This window comes from Oncorhynchus tshawytscha, linkage group LG08, assembly GCF_018296145.1.
Source record: "Oncorhynchus tshawytscha isolate Ot180627B linkage group LG08, Otsh_v2.0, whole genome shotgun sequence".
Taxonomy (NCBI): Eukaryota; Metazoa; Chordata; class Actinopteri; order Salmoniformes; family Salmonidae; genus Oncorhynchus; species Oncorhynchus tshawytscha.
Genome location: NC_056436.1, coordinates 82023489 through 82042651, shown reverse-complemented (window position 1 = coordinate 82042651; position 19163 = coordinate 82023489). Strand labels below are relative to the sequence as shown.

Sequence of the window (19163 nt, the reverse complement as noted above, 5' to 3'; positions counted from 1 at the left end):
AGTCAGCCTCCACAGACACACAGAGTGGAGGTAGATGGTGTGTATAGTCAGCCTCCACAGACACACAGAGTGGAGGTAGATGGTGTGTATAGTCAGCCTCCACAGACACACAGAGTGGAGGTAGATGGTGTGTATAGTCAGCCTCCACAGACACACAGAGTGGAGGTAGATGGTGTGTATAGTCAGCCTCCACAGACACACAGAGTGGAGGTAGATGGTGTGTATAGTCAGCCTCCACAGACACACAGAGTGGAGGTAGATGGTGTGTATAGTCAGCCTCCACAGAAACACAGAGTGGAGGTAGATGGTGTGTATAGTCAGCCTCCACAGAAACACAGAGTGGAGGTAGATGGTTCAGCCTCCACAGACACACAGAGTGGAGGTAGATGGTGTGTATAGTCAGCCTCCACAGAAACACAGAGTGGAGGTAGATGGTTCAGCCTCCACAGACACACAGAGTGGAGGTAGATGGTGTGTATAGTCAGCCTCCACAGACACACAGAGTGGAGGTAGATGGTGTGTATAGTCAGCCGGAGAGGAAAAGCACAGAGCTGATTTCATACTGTAGCTGAATTAAACACGTGTTGACGAGAGTCCACAAAGTAAAGTCACACCCCCTCAGATTGAGGTGGCTGGAAAACAGCCACAGCAACGGGTGTGGCTGAAATTGTCGAATGGGTTTTTTACACCTGTCAGCAACAGGTGTGCCTGACAACCATCCTCCAACCACTTATCCTCTCTTAAATGGAATCCCACCGAGAGGCAACAATGACATACAAGTAACGTTGCTACGTTACTAATAAGAAAGTTTGTGTAACGTGTTGGAAGTCAATGAGTAGCTGTAGGACAGCAGGTCTAATTTACAAACAAATGATCAATACTGTCTCTGCACTTTCCACACCGGATGCTAACTGCCCATTGTCAATTCCTGGTCGGTGAAACTCTCTTTAGTTTCAACGGTTGTGAAAGCCTATGTGGCTAATGATGCTAACTGATAGCCTAGCCCATTGTCTCTTCCTGGTCGGTGAAACTCTCTTTAGTTTCAACGGTTGTGAAAGCCTATGTGGCTAATGATGCTAACTGATAGCCTAGCCCATTGTCTCTTCCTGGTCGGTGAAACTCTCTTTAGTTTCAACGGTTGTGAAAGCCTATGTGGCTAATGATGCTAACTGATAGCCTAGCCCATTGTCTCTTCCTGGTCGGTGAAACTCTCTTTAGTTTCAACGGTTGTGAAAGCCTATGTGGCTAATGATGCTAACTGATAGCCTAGCCCATTGTCTCTTCCTGGTCGGTGAAACTCTCTTTAGTTTCAACGGTTGTGAAAGCCTATGTGGCTAATGATGCTAACTGATAGCCTAGCCCATTGTCTATTCCTGGTCGGTGAAACTCTCTTTAGTTTCAACGGTTGTGAAAGCCTATGTGGCTAATGATGCTAACTGATAGCCTAGCCCATTGTCTATTCCTGGTCGGTGAAACTCTCTTTAGTTTCAACGGTTGTGAAAGCCTATGTGGCTAATGATGCTAACTGATAGCCTAGCCCATTGTCTATTCCTGGTCGGTGAAACTCTCTTTAGTTTCAACGGTTGTGAAAGCCTATGTGGCTAATGATGCTAACTGATAGCCTAGCCCATTGTCTCTTCCTGGTCGGTGAAACTCTCTTTAGTTTCAACGGTTGTGAAAGCCTATGTGGCTAATGATGCTAACTGATAGCCTAGCCCATTGTCTCTTCCTGGTCGGTGAAACTCTCTTTAGTTTCAACGGTTGTGAAAGCCTATGTGGCTAATGATGCTAACTGATAGCCTAGCCCATTGTCTATTCCTGGTCGGTGAAACTCTCTTTAGTTTCAACGGTTGTGAAAGCCTATGTGGCTAATGATGCTAACTGATAGCCTAGCCCATTGTCTATTCCTGGTCGGTGAAACTCTCTTTAGTTTCAACGGTTGTGAAAGCCTATGTGGCTAATGATGCTAACTGATAGCCTAGCCCATTGTCTCTTCCTGGTCGGTGAAACTCTCTTTAGTTTCAACGGTTGTGAAAGCCTATGTGGCTAATGTAGCCCACGCACATTTTCTCTTAATAAGACCATCTAACCCTCAAAAGTCTTGTGAATGTACTATTGTATTTGCCTGTGTTGAGTACAGAAATTCATTTATATTGACTCAACCTCAATAACGGTGTTGTATCCCGTTATACCTTCCCTCTATAGCGTATCTCTTAACTACCTCATTATCTCGTAAAACATTTTAAATCATTATTTGTAGTATTGAGTTTATTGGGTCCTTGAGGTCTCAGAGCTTGACGACGTTTCAGAATGCCAACATGGTAATTGACTGTTGATTAAGATTGTGGATATAGGATTAACGGTTAATGATGACTAACGATGAAGTTAATTCAAGGGTCTCTATATCCAACCCTTAATGGTGCCCCTGGCATAAACAAATTCATCAAATATAATAAATCAGATCAATTCATTATTTCAGTAATTAATCAATAGATGGCACACGCCTGATTGGTTCTTCAGCTATCAACCATTCCACTCCTGCATGCCTGGTGTGTAGAAGCAGCCGGGGATGGTCGGCTGTTAGGATGCTGATCGTGTAGAGGGAGAGAGAGGGAAACTGTGTGTGTGCATGCGTCTATATATATAATGTGTGTGTGTGTGTGTGTGTGTGTGTGTGTGTGTGTGTGTGTGTGTGTGTGTGTGTGTGTGTGTGTGTGTGTGTGTGTGTGTGTGTGTGTGTGTGTGTGTGTGTGTGTGTGTGTGTGTGTGTGTGTGTGTGTAAAGGGTAAGTGGCCTGTGTTTGGTACCTGAAGGACCAGGTTGTGTTTAATCTGGGAGAAGACAGGTGGGTTGTCGTTGACATCGGACACGGTCAAGGTCACTTGGACCGCGGTAGACAGAGGAGGGTCTCCCTCATCGGCTGCTTGGACCGTCAGAGAGTAGTGAGTGATCTGGGACAGGGAGAGAGACCAGTTAGATACAGGATATCAGGGTTCTACGACTTCCTTGACTTCTTTCTCTTAGCTTTCTCTTAGCTTTCTCTTAGCTCCTAGGAGAGCAAAAGGCTTCAACAGTTCATCTCCAGGGAACCCTGTTCTGAGTAGTTTTTTTCAACTTTATTCCAGGTGATCCCTTCCCCATATAAAAGCCCAAACTACCCCCCCCCCACACACTCCTCCTCACCTCCTCTCTGTCCAGCGTGGCCCTGACTATGATCTCTCCACTGCGAGGGTCGATGCTGAACTGCCCCTGAGGGTCTCCACTGGAGATGGAATAGTGGATGAGGTTGTTCAACGGCCCATCCAGGTCGATGGCTGTCACCTTGGAGTGGGGGAAGGAGGGGAAAGGGGGAGAAGAGGAGTGATAAGGGGAGAGAAGAGGGGGTTGAGAGAAGAGGGGGTTGAGAGGAGAGGGGTTGAGAGGAGAGGGGGATGAGAGGAGAGGAGGTTGAGAGGAGAGGGGGTTGAGAGAAGAGGGGGTTGAGAGGAGGGGATTGAGAGGAGAGGGGATTGAGAGGAGAGGGGTTGAGAGGAGAGGGGTTGGGAGGAGAGGTTGAGAGGAGAGGGGTTGAGAGGAGAGGGGTTGAGAGGAGAGGGGATTGAGAGGAGAGGGGTTGGGAGGAGAGGGGTTGGGAGGAGAGAGGGGATTGAGAGGAGAGGGGTTGAGAGGAGAGGGGATTGGGAGGAGAGGGGATTGGGAGGAGAGGGGGTAGAGGGAAAGGGGTTGAGAGGAGAGGGGGTTGGGAGGAGAGGGGGTAGAGAGGAGAGGGGGTAGAGAGGAGAGGGGGTTGAGAGGAGAGGGGGATGAGAGAAGAGGGGGTTGAGAGAAGAGGTGGATGAGAGGAGAGGGGGATGAGAGGAGAGGGGTTGAGAGGAGAGGGGGTAGAGAGGAGAGGAAACAGTAAGCCATTTAACTGAGCTTCTTGGCTCTTATTGACACCAAATGAAATGACAGTCGTATTATTATTATCTCAACCCAACTGCCATGTTCTATAAGTACTTAGATGTGTTTCTATCCAAATGCCAAATTCAAATTCAAAACAACTTTATTTGTCCCCTCAGGGAAATGACTTGAGCACATTGAATTGTGTCCTACAATCACTGGTTTCTGAAGTGACAGTTGAGAGTGATAGCTACCTGCATCACCACATCACCAGGCGACAGGTCCTCTGAGACGTCAGCACTGTAGTCTCGCTGTCCGAACACGGGCGTGTTGTCATTGACATCCGTGATGTTGATAATCACCATGGTGATGTCGCTCAGAGTCGACTTGCCTCTCGTCCCCTCCAACGACAGGTAGTATTCACGACACCGCTCAAAGTCTAAAGAGCCATTCACAGCCAGAACACCTGAAAAACACACAACACAAACTCTCTTCATTTAACTGACAGCTGTGTTTTAACTTGGTCTTGTTCACACTGACACAGTCCTGGGTTGACGTGTGGGTTTTGAGTGTATGTTCTAAGCCTTCAAAAACAATAGGACAAATTACAGCGATTTACAAAGATTACCACAGTAACAATATATTCAATTCATCTTGTGGTGCTCTTTTATTAAAAACTAAAATGCTGACATGTTTCCACCTGGTGTTTTTTTTTGACAGCGCTCTTTCAATATCCCCCCTCTCTCTCTCTCACCCCCCTCTCTCTCCCCCTCTCCTTCACTTTCCCCCTCTCTCTCACCCCCCTCTCTTAATCTCCCACTCCTCCTTCCTCTCCCTCACTTCCCTCTCTTTCTCCATCTCCTTCCTTCCTTCCATCTCTTTATCTCTATTTCTATCTCTCCGCATTTAAATGGGGCAGAGAGAGAGAGAGTTCCTGGGCCGTCTGCCAGTCTGGTTTACACACTTCATAAACACAAGACAAGATGACAACATAACAACAGACATAACTGCCACCTGCATTCCTCTTACAACCAAACCAGGTTTCAACATGTGCAATTATATCACACAGGTACAATTTCCTGTTTGCTGAGCTAGTTAAAGACTTCTAGAGCTGACCCTTGTTCAACAGAGTAGCTAGGATATTGTCCTTCATCTGTGATCAGTAAATAAGGCTGGTAAAGACCTGTATTTGTTGAGACAGACAGAGACAGACAGAGACAGACAGAGACAGACAGACAGACAGACAGACAGACAGACAGACAGACAGACAGACAGACAGACAGACAGACAGACAGACAGACAGACAGACAGACAGACAGACAGACAGACAGACAGACAGACAGACAGACAGACAGACAGACAGACAGACAGACAGACAGACAGACAGACAGACAGACAGACACAGACAGACAGATAGACAGACAGACAGACAGGGGGATTGGGGTAGGTACCGGACCCCTCAGTGCTATTTGCCTTTTTCTTAATTTTTTTTGTATAATTTTTAAAACAATAGAAAACATCCATAGACAAATGGCAACATACAGACGCTCACCAACATCCACAACATCACCCCTGCCCAGACCCACCTGCTCACACATCTGTCTTTCTCTCTCTGTGTTTTTCTCTCTCTCATACTCCCTCCTACACACATCTCCAGCGCCCGCATCTCTCTCTGCCACATGGCCTCAACCTGCACCATTTTGTTTCTCTCCGTCACCCCACGCACTTTCAACATTTAGATAAACTATTTTTCAAACTAAAGAAAACAACCTAATGTACTATGTCATACTGCAGGGCTCTGCTCTGAAGTACAACAACAAAGAGAATCATGAGTTCAAACTCATTCAAACCTCTAAACTTTCTCTTTCATGTGACTAGCTAAGACCAAAGTAAAAAAAGAAAAGAAGATTAAGCTTCCAATGTCTGTCTCCATAGATACAACATCTAATACATAACATTAAGCTTCCACGTCTGTATCCATAGATACAACATATAATACATAACATTAAGCTTCCATGTCTGTCTCCATAGATACAACATCTAATACATAACATTAAGCTTCCACATCTGTCTCCATAGATACAACATCTAATACATAACATTAAGCTTCCACGTCTGTCTCCATAGATACAACATATAATACATAACATTAAGCTTCCATGTCTGTCTCCATAGATACAACATATAATACATAACATTAAGCTTCCATGTCTGTCTCCATAGATACAACATATAATACATAACATTAAGCTTCCATGTCTGTCTCCATAGATACAACATATAATACATAACATTAAGCTCCCATGTCTGTCTCCATAGATACAACATATAATACATAACATTAAGCTTCCATGTCTGTCTCCAAAGATACAACATATAATACATAACATTAAGCTTCCATGTCTGTCTCCATAGATACAACATATAATACATAACATTAAGCTTCCATGTCTGTCTCCATAGATACAACATATAATACATAACATTAAGCTTCCATGTCTGTCTCCATAGATACAACATATAATACATAACATTAAGCTCCCATGTCTGTCTCCATAGATACAACATATAATACATAACATTAAGCTTCCATGTCTGTCTCCAAAGATACAACATATAATACATAACATTAAGCTTCCATGTCTGTCTCCAAAGATACAACATATAATACATAACATTAAGCTTCCATGTCTGTCTCCATAGATACAACATATAATACATAACATTAAGCTTCCATGTCTGTCTCCATAGATACAACATATAATACATAACATTAAGCTTCCATGTCTGTCTCCATAGATACAACATAACTAAAAAAGCCACTTCTTTACTTTGACACATGTAGCAATGACAACAAAACAACTGTGTGGTGCGATAATGGCACTATATACACAAATTGATTAAGTTGCTGACAAGCCCGGAGATTGGTTTTTCACTCAGTCCAACCAACCTCTATGAGACTCCTTGCCCTGCTACAGGTAGATCAAACGAGGGAGGATTTGTAATGAATGGGACACCAAGAGAAGTCAGGGAGAAAACAGTAGGTACGGTATATAGGTGCATGTCAGTTTTTAATTTTTTATTTATTTCACCTTTATTTAACCAGGTAGGCTAGTTGAGAACAAGTTCTCATTTGCAACTGCGACCTGGCCAAGATAAAGCATAGCAGTGTGAACAGACAACACAGAGTTACACATGGAGTAAACAATTAACAAGTCAATAACACAGTAGAAAAAAAAGTGGAGTCTATATACATTGTGTGCAAAAGGCATGAGGAGGTAGGCGAATAATTACAATTTTGCAGATTAACACTGGAGTGATAAATGATCAGATGGTCATGTACAGGTAGAGATATTGGTGTGCAAAAGAGCAGAAAAGTAAATAAATATAAACAGTATGGGGATGAGGTAGGTAAAAATGGGTGGGCTATTTACCAATAGACTATGTACAGCTGCAGCGATCGGTTAGCTGCTCAGATAGCAGATGTTTGAAGTTGGTGAGGGAGATAAAAGTCTCACAAGAGCAATCAATGCTGGACCAGGCAGTATGATACCGTACTGACTATGTTATACTCCTCCAGAGTAGCTGGTTTCTGTACATTGTATATCAGCAGGACCTTTACAAAATCTATCAAAAGTGCACCGGCAGTGACAATGTACTTTCAATCACTTCTCTGCCTCGCTGTGCAATTCTGCTCCGATATCTGACTTCTGAGGTTCAATAGAAAGCAGACTTATCTCTGCCAAAATATTCAAGAAATGGTACTTCATTGCAGTCAGCATGACCAGGTGATTAGGTATTTGCTTTTACCCTTTAGCGTTGCAACAACCTCATAAATGGGCTTCTCTGCCTGCTCCCAGTTCTTTCTTGCTGATGTTGGTGTATGTTTTAGAGTTCAAAACAACCGTGTGGTGGGATGATTACTCTTGGGATGGAACTATACACAACCCGGCTACTGAATGGTTTGACAACTAATACAGAGATTGGTTGGCGCTTCATAAATATGTGAATTTGCACAAATGAACTCAAATAAACTTTATGAAACCTTACGGAATCTCATGGAATCTCACAGAACCTTACTGACCCATGGAACTCAAGGAAGTAACGGAACAGAACCTTACTGACCCATGGAACTCAAGGAAGTAACGGAACAGAACCTTACTGACCCATGGAATTCAAGGAAGTAACGGAACAGAACCTTACTGACCCATGGAATTCAAGGAAGTAACGGAACAGAACCTTACTGACCCATGGAACTCAAGGAAGTAACGGAACAGAACCTTACCAGTTGCCGGGTGCAGGTAGAACCTTGCCCCCTCGTTGCCAGAGACGATGGAGTAGACGATGGGTTCCGTCTCGGTCCCGTCTCTAGTGAGGGCAGAGACGCTGATGACCTCTGTTCCTACCAAGGTAGATTCTGGGATCTGGGCGGAGTACTCCTGGCTCAGGAACACCGGCTGGTAGTCGCTCAGGTCGACAACGTGCACCGTAACTGTGGCAACGGAGTACAGTTGTCGGGGAAGCCCCCGGTCTGTGGCTTTGACCTTGAGTTCAAAGGTCGACCGTGTGTTTTCAGCCAGCGACCTCTCCAGGCGCAGGATACCGGAGAACTCTTCCAATGAGAAGTGGCCGCTGTTGTCCTCGAGTAGAGAATACTTCACCTCTGAGTTTATACCTGCAGAAGGAGAGGAGAGAATAGGAGTCAGTCTGGTTGTTCTGAGCAGAGACTATTTCATATAGAGACAGGACACTATCTAGCTACTATTATCTCTATGACATTTCAACTCAGAGATCATATCTGCCGGAGGAGAATAGGAATTATCAGTCTGGTTGGTTTGGCGCGACGAATTTGTATTTCTTCCAAAGTATGCTAGGAGTTAATGGCCTTATCAAAGCTGTATCAAAACAATATGCATGGTGCAATTATGAAGAACAATAAAATAATAAACATCCACAATAAACGCCCATAATAAACAGCCATAATAAACAGCCAAACACCCATAATAAATAACCATAATAAATATCCATAATAAACAACCATAATAAACAACCATAATAAACAACCATAATAAACATCAATAATAAACATCCATAATAAACATCCATAATAAACAACCATAATAAACAACCACAATAAACAACCAAACAACCATAATAAATATCCATAATAAACAGCCATAATAAACAGCAATAATAAACATCAATAATAAACATCAATAATAAACATCCACAATAAACAGCCATAATAAACATCCAAACATCCATAATAAACAGCCATAATAAACAGCCATAATAAACAGTCATAATAAACATCCATAATAAACATCCAAACATCCAATAAACAACCAAACATCCATAATAAACAACCAAACATCCATAATAAAAACCAAACATCCATAATAAACAACCAAACATCCATAATAAAACAAACATCCATAATAAAAACAAACATCCATAATAAACAACCAAACAACCATAATAAACAACCATAATAAACAACCATAATAAATATCCATAATAAACAGCCATAATAAACAGCAATAATAAACATCAATAATAAACATCAATAATAAACATCCACAATAAACAGCCATAATAAACATCCAAACATCCATAATAAACAACCAAACATCCATAATAAACAACCAAACATCCATAATAAACATCCAAACATCCATAATAAACAACCAAACATCCATAATAAACAACCAAACATCCATAATAAACAACCATAATAAACAGCCATAATAAACAGCCACAGGGTAATACATGATTAGCTATGTGTTTCTACACACCGACAGGAGTGGCCCTGTTCCTCAGGATAATACATGATTAGGTATGTGTTTGAAGGTTAACAATGAGGTAAGGCATGGGGGAAGTTTATGCAAGAGGGCTTTATAGACAAAATGAGAGCAATGTATCGATCCAGGAGACTTCAAAGAGGGCCAGCCTACTGTCTGATACAGAATGCATGCGATGTGTCCTGAACCTGCTGCCCGTAATAAAGCATAGCTGTCACGATCGTTTAAAGATGGATTGGACCAAGGTGCCGCAAGGTAGGCGTACATTTTGAATTTATTAAATGAACACCAAAAAAACAAGAAAGATAAACGACACGTAAAGTTTTGTAGCGCTAACACAGCAACTATACAAAAACAAGATCCCACAATCCAAGGTGGGAAAAAAGACTGCCTAAGTATGATCCCCAATCAGAGACAACAATAAACAGCTGCCTCTGATTGGGAACCATACTAGGCCAACAAAGAAATAGAAACATAGATTTGCCCACCCAAGTCACACCCTGACCTAACCAAATAGAGAATAAACAAGGCTCTCTAAGGTCAGGGCGTGACAATAGTGCACTGTGATAAACTGCATCCAATGATTTCAGTGTATTGGCAGCTGTATTCATATAGATGGTGTCGCCATTGTCTAAAGCCATCAGGAATGTTGACTGAATGATTTGTTTTCTACTATTTAACGAAAGACTGGACCTGTTCCTATAGAAGGAGTCTATTTTAATTCTTAATTTCTTAACCAACTCCTCAACATGATTTTTGAAAGATAGCTTTTCGTCAATTCAGATGCGCAGATATTTATAAGTGGGCACCCGAACAATGCATAAATTAGTGATGCATTTGTTGACTCATAACCCGCAGTCTCGGTGGTTATATCCACAGGGCAGAGAATAGTCTCTATGTTATGACCTGGGGGATAGGAGAATAGTCTCTATGTTATGACCTGGGGGATAGGAGAATAGTCTCTATGTTATGACTTGGGGGATAGGAGAATAGTCTCTATGTTATGACTTGGGGGATAGGAGAATAGTCTCTATGTTATGACTTGGGGGATAGGAGAATGGTCTCTATGTTATGACCTGGGGGATAGGAGAATAGTCTCTATGTTATGACCTGGGGGATAGGAGAATAGTCTCTATGTTATGACCTGGGGGATAGGAGAATAGTCTCTATGTTATGACCTGGGGGATAGGAAAACAGTCTCTACCTTGGTAAGTATATTGGTGTAGAGCATCTGCTACATAAAGGGGAGATTTAGATTTGACCATAGAAATAGAATTACTAGGTCAGACAAAGCCCCTCAAACCATACCTCAGAACGTCAATGTCCATTCTAGTCATTCTGATTCTATATATTTTGGCCCATAGAAATAGAATAACTAGATCAACAAATCCCATTTCAGACTATCCCTCAGAATGGGAATGTCCACTCTATTCATTTTATCTCAATAATATGACTTACCAGTGTCAGGGTCTTTGGCGTAGATGACAGCGATGGGTGTCCTGATGGTGGTGTTGTCGAACACAGTGACTTCATAGTGGTTGTTCGAGAACTTGGGAGGGTTGTCATTCATATCCTGGATCATAAGTAAGATGTCTGCTTGGCAGGAGCGGCCTCCACCGTCTGTGACTTTAACTACCAGATCATACTCCCTCACCTTCTCCCGGTCCAACTGGGCCAGAGTGAACAATTCCCCTTGTCACAAATAAAAATGACAAATAATTAGATGAACATAAAAGATGGACTTAACTTATTCCTTCTATCTCCTAGTGGAGCAGAGGGCATACAGTACAGTAAATGTATAGATGGAAACTGACTGACTGACTGAAAAGCACACTGAGATGTATATCAAAATGGTGGGGAAAAAACATTGAGATGTAAATCAAAATGGTGGGGGAAAAAACCTGAGATGTATATCAAAATGGTGGGGGGAAAACCCTTAGATGTACAGTAACAGACAAAAGTTTTGACACACCTACTATTTTTTTGCTATTTTCTACATTGTAGAATAATAGTGAAGACATCAAAACTATGAAATAACACATATGGAATCATGTAGTAACGAAAAAGTAACATCAAAATATATATTTTTTGATTCTTCAAAATAGCCATCCTTTGCCTTGAAGATAGCGTTGCACACTCTTGGCATTCTCTCAACCAGCTTCATGAGGAATGCTTTTACAACAGTCTTGAAGGAGTTCCCAAATATGCTGAGCACTTGTTGGCTGGTTTCTTTCACTCTGCGGTCCAACTCATCCCAAACCATCTCAATTGGGTTGAGGTCGGATGATTGTGGAGGCCAGGTCATCTGATGAAGCACTCCATCACGCCCCTTCTTGGTCAAATAACCCTAATACAACCTGAAGGTGTGTTTTGGGTAATTGTCCTGTTAAAAAACAAATGATAATCCCACTAAGCACAAACCAGATGGGATGGCTTATCGCTGCAGAATGCTGTGGTAGCCATGCTGGTTAAGTGTGGTGGGAACCACACATATGGAGAACATCCATTCACCTATTCTGCATCTCACAAAGACACGGCTGTTGAAACCAAAAAATCTCAAATTTGGACTTTCCACCAGTCTGATGCTCATTGCTTGTATTTCTTGGCCCAAGCATGTCTCTTCTTCTTGTTGGTGTCCTTTAGTAGTGGTTTCTTTGCAGCAATTTGACCATGAGGGCCTGATTCAGGTCTCCTCTGAACAGTTGAAGCTGAGATGTGTCTGTTGCTTGAACTCTATGAAGCATTTATTTTGGCTGCAATCTGAGATGCAGATAACTCTAATGAACTTATCCTCTGCAGCAGAGGTAACTCTGGGTCCTCCTTTCCTGTGCTGGTCCTCATGAGAGCCAGTTTCATCATAGCGCTTGATGGTTTTTGCGACTGCTTTCAAAATTCTTTAAATGTTCCGTATTGACTGATCTTCATGTCTTAAAGTAATGATGGACTGTTGTTTCTCTTTGCTTATTTGAGCTGTTCTTGCCATAATATGAACTTGGTCTTTTACCAAATAGGGCTATCTTCTGTATACCAACCCTACCATGTCACAACACAACTGATTGGCTCAAAAGCATTAAGAAGGAAAGAAATTCCACAAATGAACTTTTAACAAGGCACACCTGTTAATTGAAATGCATTCCAGGTGACTACCTCATGAAGTTGGTTGAGAGAAGGCAAAGACTGTGCAAAGCTGTCATCAAGGCAAAGGGTGCCTACATTGAAGAATCTCAAACATAAAATATATTTAGATTTGTTTAACACTTTTTTGGTTACTACATGATTCCATATGTGTTATTTCATAGTTTTGATGTCTTCACTATTATTCTACAATGTAGAAAATAGTAAAAAATGAAGAAAAACACTTAAATGAGTAGGTGTGTCCAGACGTTTGACTGGTACTGTATATCAAAATGATGGGGGAAAACCCTGCAATGAGTAGGTGTGTCCAGACGTTTGACTGGTACTGTATATCAAAATGATGGGGGAAAACCCTGCAATGAGTAGGTGTGTCCAGACGTTTGACTGGTACTGTATATCAAAATGATAGGGAAAAACCCTGCAATGAGTAGGTGTGTCAAGACGTTTGACTGGTACTGTATATCAAAATGATGGGGAAAACACTTAAATGTACTTTACAGTATTTCAAAATGATGGGAAAAAAGGGCCAGACAGTAGGCCTATGCATTCTTTAAAAATAGCATCACAGTTTACAAAATATTTACTGAAATCTATCAAAAAGAAACCATGAGAAGTACAAATAAATCACAACATATTTACATTTCTGGTAGTCATTCACAGTTCTACCAGCGCCAAACCATTACTTTGGGTTGAAGGCCATGTTAAAGCTTCTCCTAGCATATATGTATTGTGATAGGACAAATTATTGAGATTATGAGCTCTGATTGGCTTACAATAATGAAGCTAGGCTAGTGCTATGACAAACAGGAAGTATGTTTGATGAGAAGCCAAAGCACCAAACATGGGAAAAAAAACCCAACTATTTATGGTGGTCTGACAGTGCACCATCTTGTCTTCTTGAAGACCTCCGTTTAAGTATTTTGTAAGAATGGAGATGCTATCTGTCAAACCAAACAAATAATGGATTTCACTTAGGACCTCCATTTTTGTAGACCCCACATAAAAGTAGTCTCTAACCTGTCTTTTGATCAAGATGGAACTTGTCTGCGTTGGGGCCGTGGAGGGTGTAGGACACTAGTCCGTTGGTGCCGATGTCTGGGTCCGACGCTGAAACCTTCAGTATGAATATGCTTGACGGGGAATTCTCCATGACGACCTCTGTGTACAGCAACTGGACAGAAACATTGATAGTTAGCTACGTCTTAGGTCAAATTGCAGTTGTTGATATTTTATTCATGCTTTAGGTAGGCTACTGCTCATTAATGTGTTACGTATGTATGAATTGTTATAAAGTCCTGATGTAGGTACAACATGTTACCGCTATCTACAGGAATCTAAGTGTCTACTGTCATGGCTGACTGACATACCTGCTCACACAGAGGACTGTTATCGTTGATGTCTAGGACATGGACCTCGACAGTGGCAGGGGCCTCGAATCTCCCGTCAGTAACTCGTATTTTCAGGGAGTAGTTATCTTTAGCTTCACGGTCAAGAGACTCTTTGAGGACCAGCCTCCATTCCTCTCCCTCTTGCACAATGGAGAACTGGCCTAATGGGTCTCCGTCTAAGGAAAAACATTTGAATGTAATACATGCCTGTCAATGCTACCTGGGGGACTATATGGGTTTTGATCATGTCCATCACATTTCTTCCTGTCATTGTAGTCACTTTTACACTTAGAATGAACCATTATAGAATATATATTTCTCTGTTATAATGATCCAGTATAGACAATATATTGTTCTCTTATAATAAGCCGTTGTTATCGTAGATACTGTGTTTTGCTCTGGAGAAATACTGTGCCCATCTGTTTCTTATTAAAATGTTGTCCATAATGCTGATAGACCTGAAAAACTACCATTCAACTACTTCAAAAAAAGTGTATGTGATCAATCATTCAATCAACCAAATTAATCAATCAACAAGACTCACCTGTGATGTAACACGTGATCTGCCTGTTCTCTTTAGTCACATCCATATCAACGGTCGTCAGGCTCATGATGACATCCCCAGGCCTAGTGTTCTCCATGACAGACCCATGGTACACGTCCTCCTTGAACCGAGGAGGGTTGTCGTTCTCGTCAGTCACCGTCACCTCCACCAGAACCGAGGACGAGAGCTTCACCTCCCCCCCGTGGTCAGTAGCCACCACTGTGAAGCTGTAGTGCTGAGTCATCTCACAGTCCGTTTCTCTCAGGGTAATTATCCAACCGCTCTCACTGTCGATGGAGAAGACATCGGTGATGTCATCGGGTTCGGCTTCCAAGGTGTAGGTCACCTGTCCATTATTGTCCTGGTCAGGGTCGTTGGCCGTCACCTGGATGGATGGATGGATTCATTCATTAATTAAAACTAAACTGTTATTGCCCTAAATGAGAATTTGATTTGCACATCATATGAACACAGAAATCGTAAAGAATTGTATACAACATTCAATTACAAAAATATAAGATCAATGAAAAATATATATATATATCTGAAAAAGAACATACCTGGATGACGGTGGTTCCTGGTGGCATGTTCTCAGCCAGGAAGGCCTTGTAAGGGTTGGCCTCGAACACCGGCACGTTGTCATTCACATCCTGGACCTGGATGCTGACCGACACCAGCGAGGCTACGTCGGTCCCGTTGTGGTTGCCTTGAGCAATAACATCTATCTGATACCACTTGGTCTTCTCGTGGTCAATGCTCTTCTGGACGAGTAGAGTACCGCTCTCTTTATCCAGAGCAAACACTCTGTCTCTGTTACTCTCCACTGTGTTGCCATTGACCAGGCTGTAGATGACTGGCATGTCGGAGTCGGCCTTGATCGTCCCGATCTCTGTTCCCATGGAGATGTCCTCGGCTGCGGAGAAGGTGTAGAGCGGCTCGGAGAACTTCGGAAGAGGGACCTCAGGTGGGACTACTTTCACCTGCACTGGAACCGTGGAGTTGAAGAATGGTAATCCGCTGTCCCGAGCCTTGACTTTGAAGTTGAATATCTTGTTCTCTTGACCTATCAGACTCTCTTTGACGCTGACAATGCCAGTGAAGGGGTTGATCTCAATGATGTCCTCAGTCACTTCCTCTGCTTCGTCCACAGTGTAGGTGACGTCAGCATTTTTGCCGTCGTCTGCGTCGTACGCCACTATCTGAATCACGGGAGAGCCTTTGTTTACAGTAGACTGGATTGACACCTGGTACTCTGTAGCTTTGAACTGAGGGGCATTATCATTCTCATCTGTCAGGATAATCTTCACAGTGCAGAACGCTACTTTCCCTCCACCATCTTTAGCCATCACCTTGATGGCGATCACTCTTTGGGATGGGTTCTCTCTATCTAAAGGTTGAGATGTTATGATCTGTCCATTCTTGTCTATGGAGAATTTCTCATCTGCCAGTTTGTTGATGATGGTGTAGTCCACGCTGCCGTAAGGTCCATCGTCAGGGTCTATAGCGGCCAGGCGAATCACACGTGTTCCAGCCTCAGCGTTCTCAGCTAGTTCCGCCTCGTAGATGTTTTTGTTGAAATAGGGACTGTGTTTATTAGTGTTCATCATATCAATGTTCACAGGGGCTGTGTTCTGGAAAACTCCATCTGACACAGCCACGGTGAGGTTGTAGTATGGGTCCACATTTCTCTTGCAGACGTTAGAAAAGGAGATAATCCCGGAGGATTCGTTGATGGCGAAGTATCTTCCCTCATTACCTGAGAGGATCTTATACTGTAGATTGTTCAAGTCTCTGGTGTCGGGGTCCGAAGCTTGGATTTTTATGACGATGTGGCCACATCTGGCCATTTCATCCAGTGTTGCCTGATAGTGGGTCTTGGAGAAGTTTGGAGGGTTATCGTTGACATCAGTTACGTTAACAATGACATAGGCATCGCTGCTCAACGGGTTCGTGCCATTATCTATGGCTGTGATCTTTAACTGGAAGTGTTTTCTCTTCTCATAGTCCAACACCTGTGTCGTAACAATTAGACCACTCTGGGGGTCTATTTTAAAGAAGTCCGTTTCATTTTCCCCCGTCCCCAAAATATGGAAGGTTAAGTCTCTATTTCTGCCGGAGTCTCTATCTGTGGCTGATATCTGTAATACAGACGTGCCTATGGGTAATCCTTCAGGTATATCCACTGTGTCAGTCAGCTTGGAGAAGACCGGAGCGTTATCGTTAACATCTTCAACCTCTATTTCGACAGCGGCCTCTGAAAAGGAGCCTGTCACAGAGTCAGTGGCTCGTACCGTCAATAGATGCATTGTCTGGCTCTCGTAGTCCAATAAATCAGTGACACTCAACACTCCTGTTTTAAAATCTATGTGAAAGTTTTTCGAGGCATTCTCCTCTTCCAGATTGTAAATAAGCCGATATCCCTCTGGGTTTCTTGCTTGTACATGCAAGATGGTGGTGAAGGGAGATATGTTTTCAGGGACTTTTAGAGGATAGAGCAAAGTCTGAAAAATGGGGTTGGTGCGATTTCTCACCGTGATACTCAGTTCTGCTGAAGTGGTCAAACTGGGCGAGCCCTCATCTGTGGCCAGGACAGTCAAGGTATATTTATTAGTAGCTTCAAAGTCTATAGGCCGCTGAAGGGACACGTCACCAACGTAAGGGTCTATCCTAAAGAGATCAAAATCCTCCTCCAACAAGTACATAATAGAACCATTTTCTCCAAGATCCCTGTCGGACGCCATCACTTGAAAGATTACATCTCCTAGGTCTGTGTCTTCAGAGATCATCATGGAGTGAGGCAGGTTCAAGAACCTTGGTGGATTATCATTGACGTCAACTATGTAAACGTTGACGTGGGTTATTGCCCTGCGAGGGGGACTCCTCATGTCTCTCACCTCCACCACTATGTCATAGACATCCTGCTCCTCTCTGTCGAAGGGGACGCCGGTGGTCTCAAGCACCCCTGATGTTGGGACTATAGAAAACCGTCCCATTGGGTTCAATACAGAGTAAATCAGAGGCTCGTTCAAGTAGCTACCTGATGCTCTCAAAACAACTAACATGTTGACCGACATCGTATTCTCCACACTGGTGGCTGCATACAATCCCTGCTCAAATTGAAGATGGCCGCCTGCTGTTATGTTGGTGACGTTTACCTTAACTGTAGCAAGGTCTTTGTACAGGCCGTCAGAGGCTTTGACCAGCAGCTGGTAAAAGGATTTAAACTCTGAAACATTGTTTACAGAGATAGCACCAGTGGAAGGATGAATGAGAAAAGCATTGTGAATGTTGCCCTCTGTGATGCTGTACGAGACAGCTGAATCTGCATCTTGTGCCGTAACCCGTACAACCTCCATCTCTCTGACGGGAGGGAAGATGATGGACGACTCGTACACCGGCCTAGAGAATATGGGGGAACAGTCATTGAAATCCAGGACACGGATGGTGACTCTGGCTGGCTCTGCTGCGTACAGCGACGGTTCCCCTGAGTCCCGTACCTGAATGCTGAAGTGAAACTCAGGTGTTTCTTCAAAGTCCACCTCAGATATCACAGAGAGTGTACCCATGCTGGGATCTATCTTGAAGACTTTCATCGCTTCCGGCTCCAGGATTTGGAAGACTAGGAGAGAGTTAGAGTCCCTGTCAGCATCAGAGGCTCGTAACACTAGAGGTGTGTTGCTCTCCCCCATCACCATGCTGTTTATGTGAGCAGACTCACTAATCTGGCCATGGAATTTCTCCTGGAGGAACACCGGCAGGTTATCATTCTCATCTATTACATAGACGTAAACAACCGTATCTGACGAGGCTCCTGCTGAGGTGCTGGCACGCACTTTGAGTTTGTAAGAGAAACACCTCTCGAAGTTGAGGCTTGCTTGGACAGAGAGAACTCCGGACTCTGCATTGATGTGGAACGTTCCATTAGGGTCTCCATCTTTGATGCTGTAGTGGACTGCGGATGGGCTGGCTGCTGAGACAGTGATCACGGGAGTTCCCAGAGGACTGGCTTCACTGACTTCTGAGAAGAACTCATCAGAGGGGAACCTGGGAGAGAGAAGAGAGAATGGTTTTTATTAACAATTAGAAAAGCAGTATATAATATCAACAGTACCTGAAGTTGAATTATTTGATGCAATTTACAAATCAAAGCATTTAAGAATTATCAAACAACATAATACTAGTTTATATACATATTAACCTGGGAGGGGTTCTGTCTGAGAGCAGGACGGTGATGGAGACAGAACAGAGATCGCTGTGCTGGGGAAAACCCTGGTCTGTGGCCTTCACTGTCAGATGAAACTGCTCCTGGGGTAGGCTGTCCAGAGGTTTGGCAATAGTGATACTCCCCAGCTCGCCATCAATGTCAAAGGTGTTGTCGACATTCCCTGTAAAGATGAATCAAAGACCAAATCA

The 19163-nt window shown here is 43.1% G+C and overlaps 1 protein-coding gene across 3 annotated transcripts in view; it reads right to left on the bottom strand.

Moving 5' to 3' along the window:
• fat2 (FAT atypical cadherin 2) overlaps window positions 1-19163 on the bottom strand; it is a 77984-nt gene that overhangs the window by 24071 nt on the left and 34750 nt on the right. For all 3 annotated transcript variants that reach the window (XR_006083946.1, XR_006083945.1, XM_042326071.1), the window contains exons 11-20: window positions 18949-19135; window positions 15311-18794; window positions 14751-15135; window positions 14186-14382; window positions 13836-13989; window positions 11142-11375; window positions 8168-8557; window positions 4137-4348; window positions 3184-3321; window positions 2808-2951 (exon numbers count right to left, since the gene is read on the bottom strand). Coding sequence is in view for 1 of the 3 variants with exons in the window: in XM_042326071.1 (XP_042182005.1) it covers window positions 2808-2951; window positions 3184-3321; window positions 4137-4348; window positions 8168-8557; window positions 11142-11375; window positions 13836-13989; window positions 14186-14382; window positions 14751-15135; window positions 15311-18794; window positions 18949-19135 (5525 nt within the window). In the remaining 2 variants the exon portion in view is untranslated. The remainder of the gene's footprint in view (window positions 1-2807; window positions 2952-3183; window positions 3322-4136; window positions 4349-8167; window positions 8558-11141; window positions 11376-13835; window positions 13990-14185; window positions 14383-14750; window positions 15136-15310; window positions 18795-18948; window positions 19136-19163) is intronic.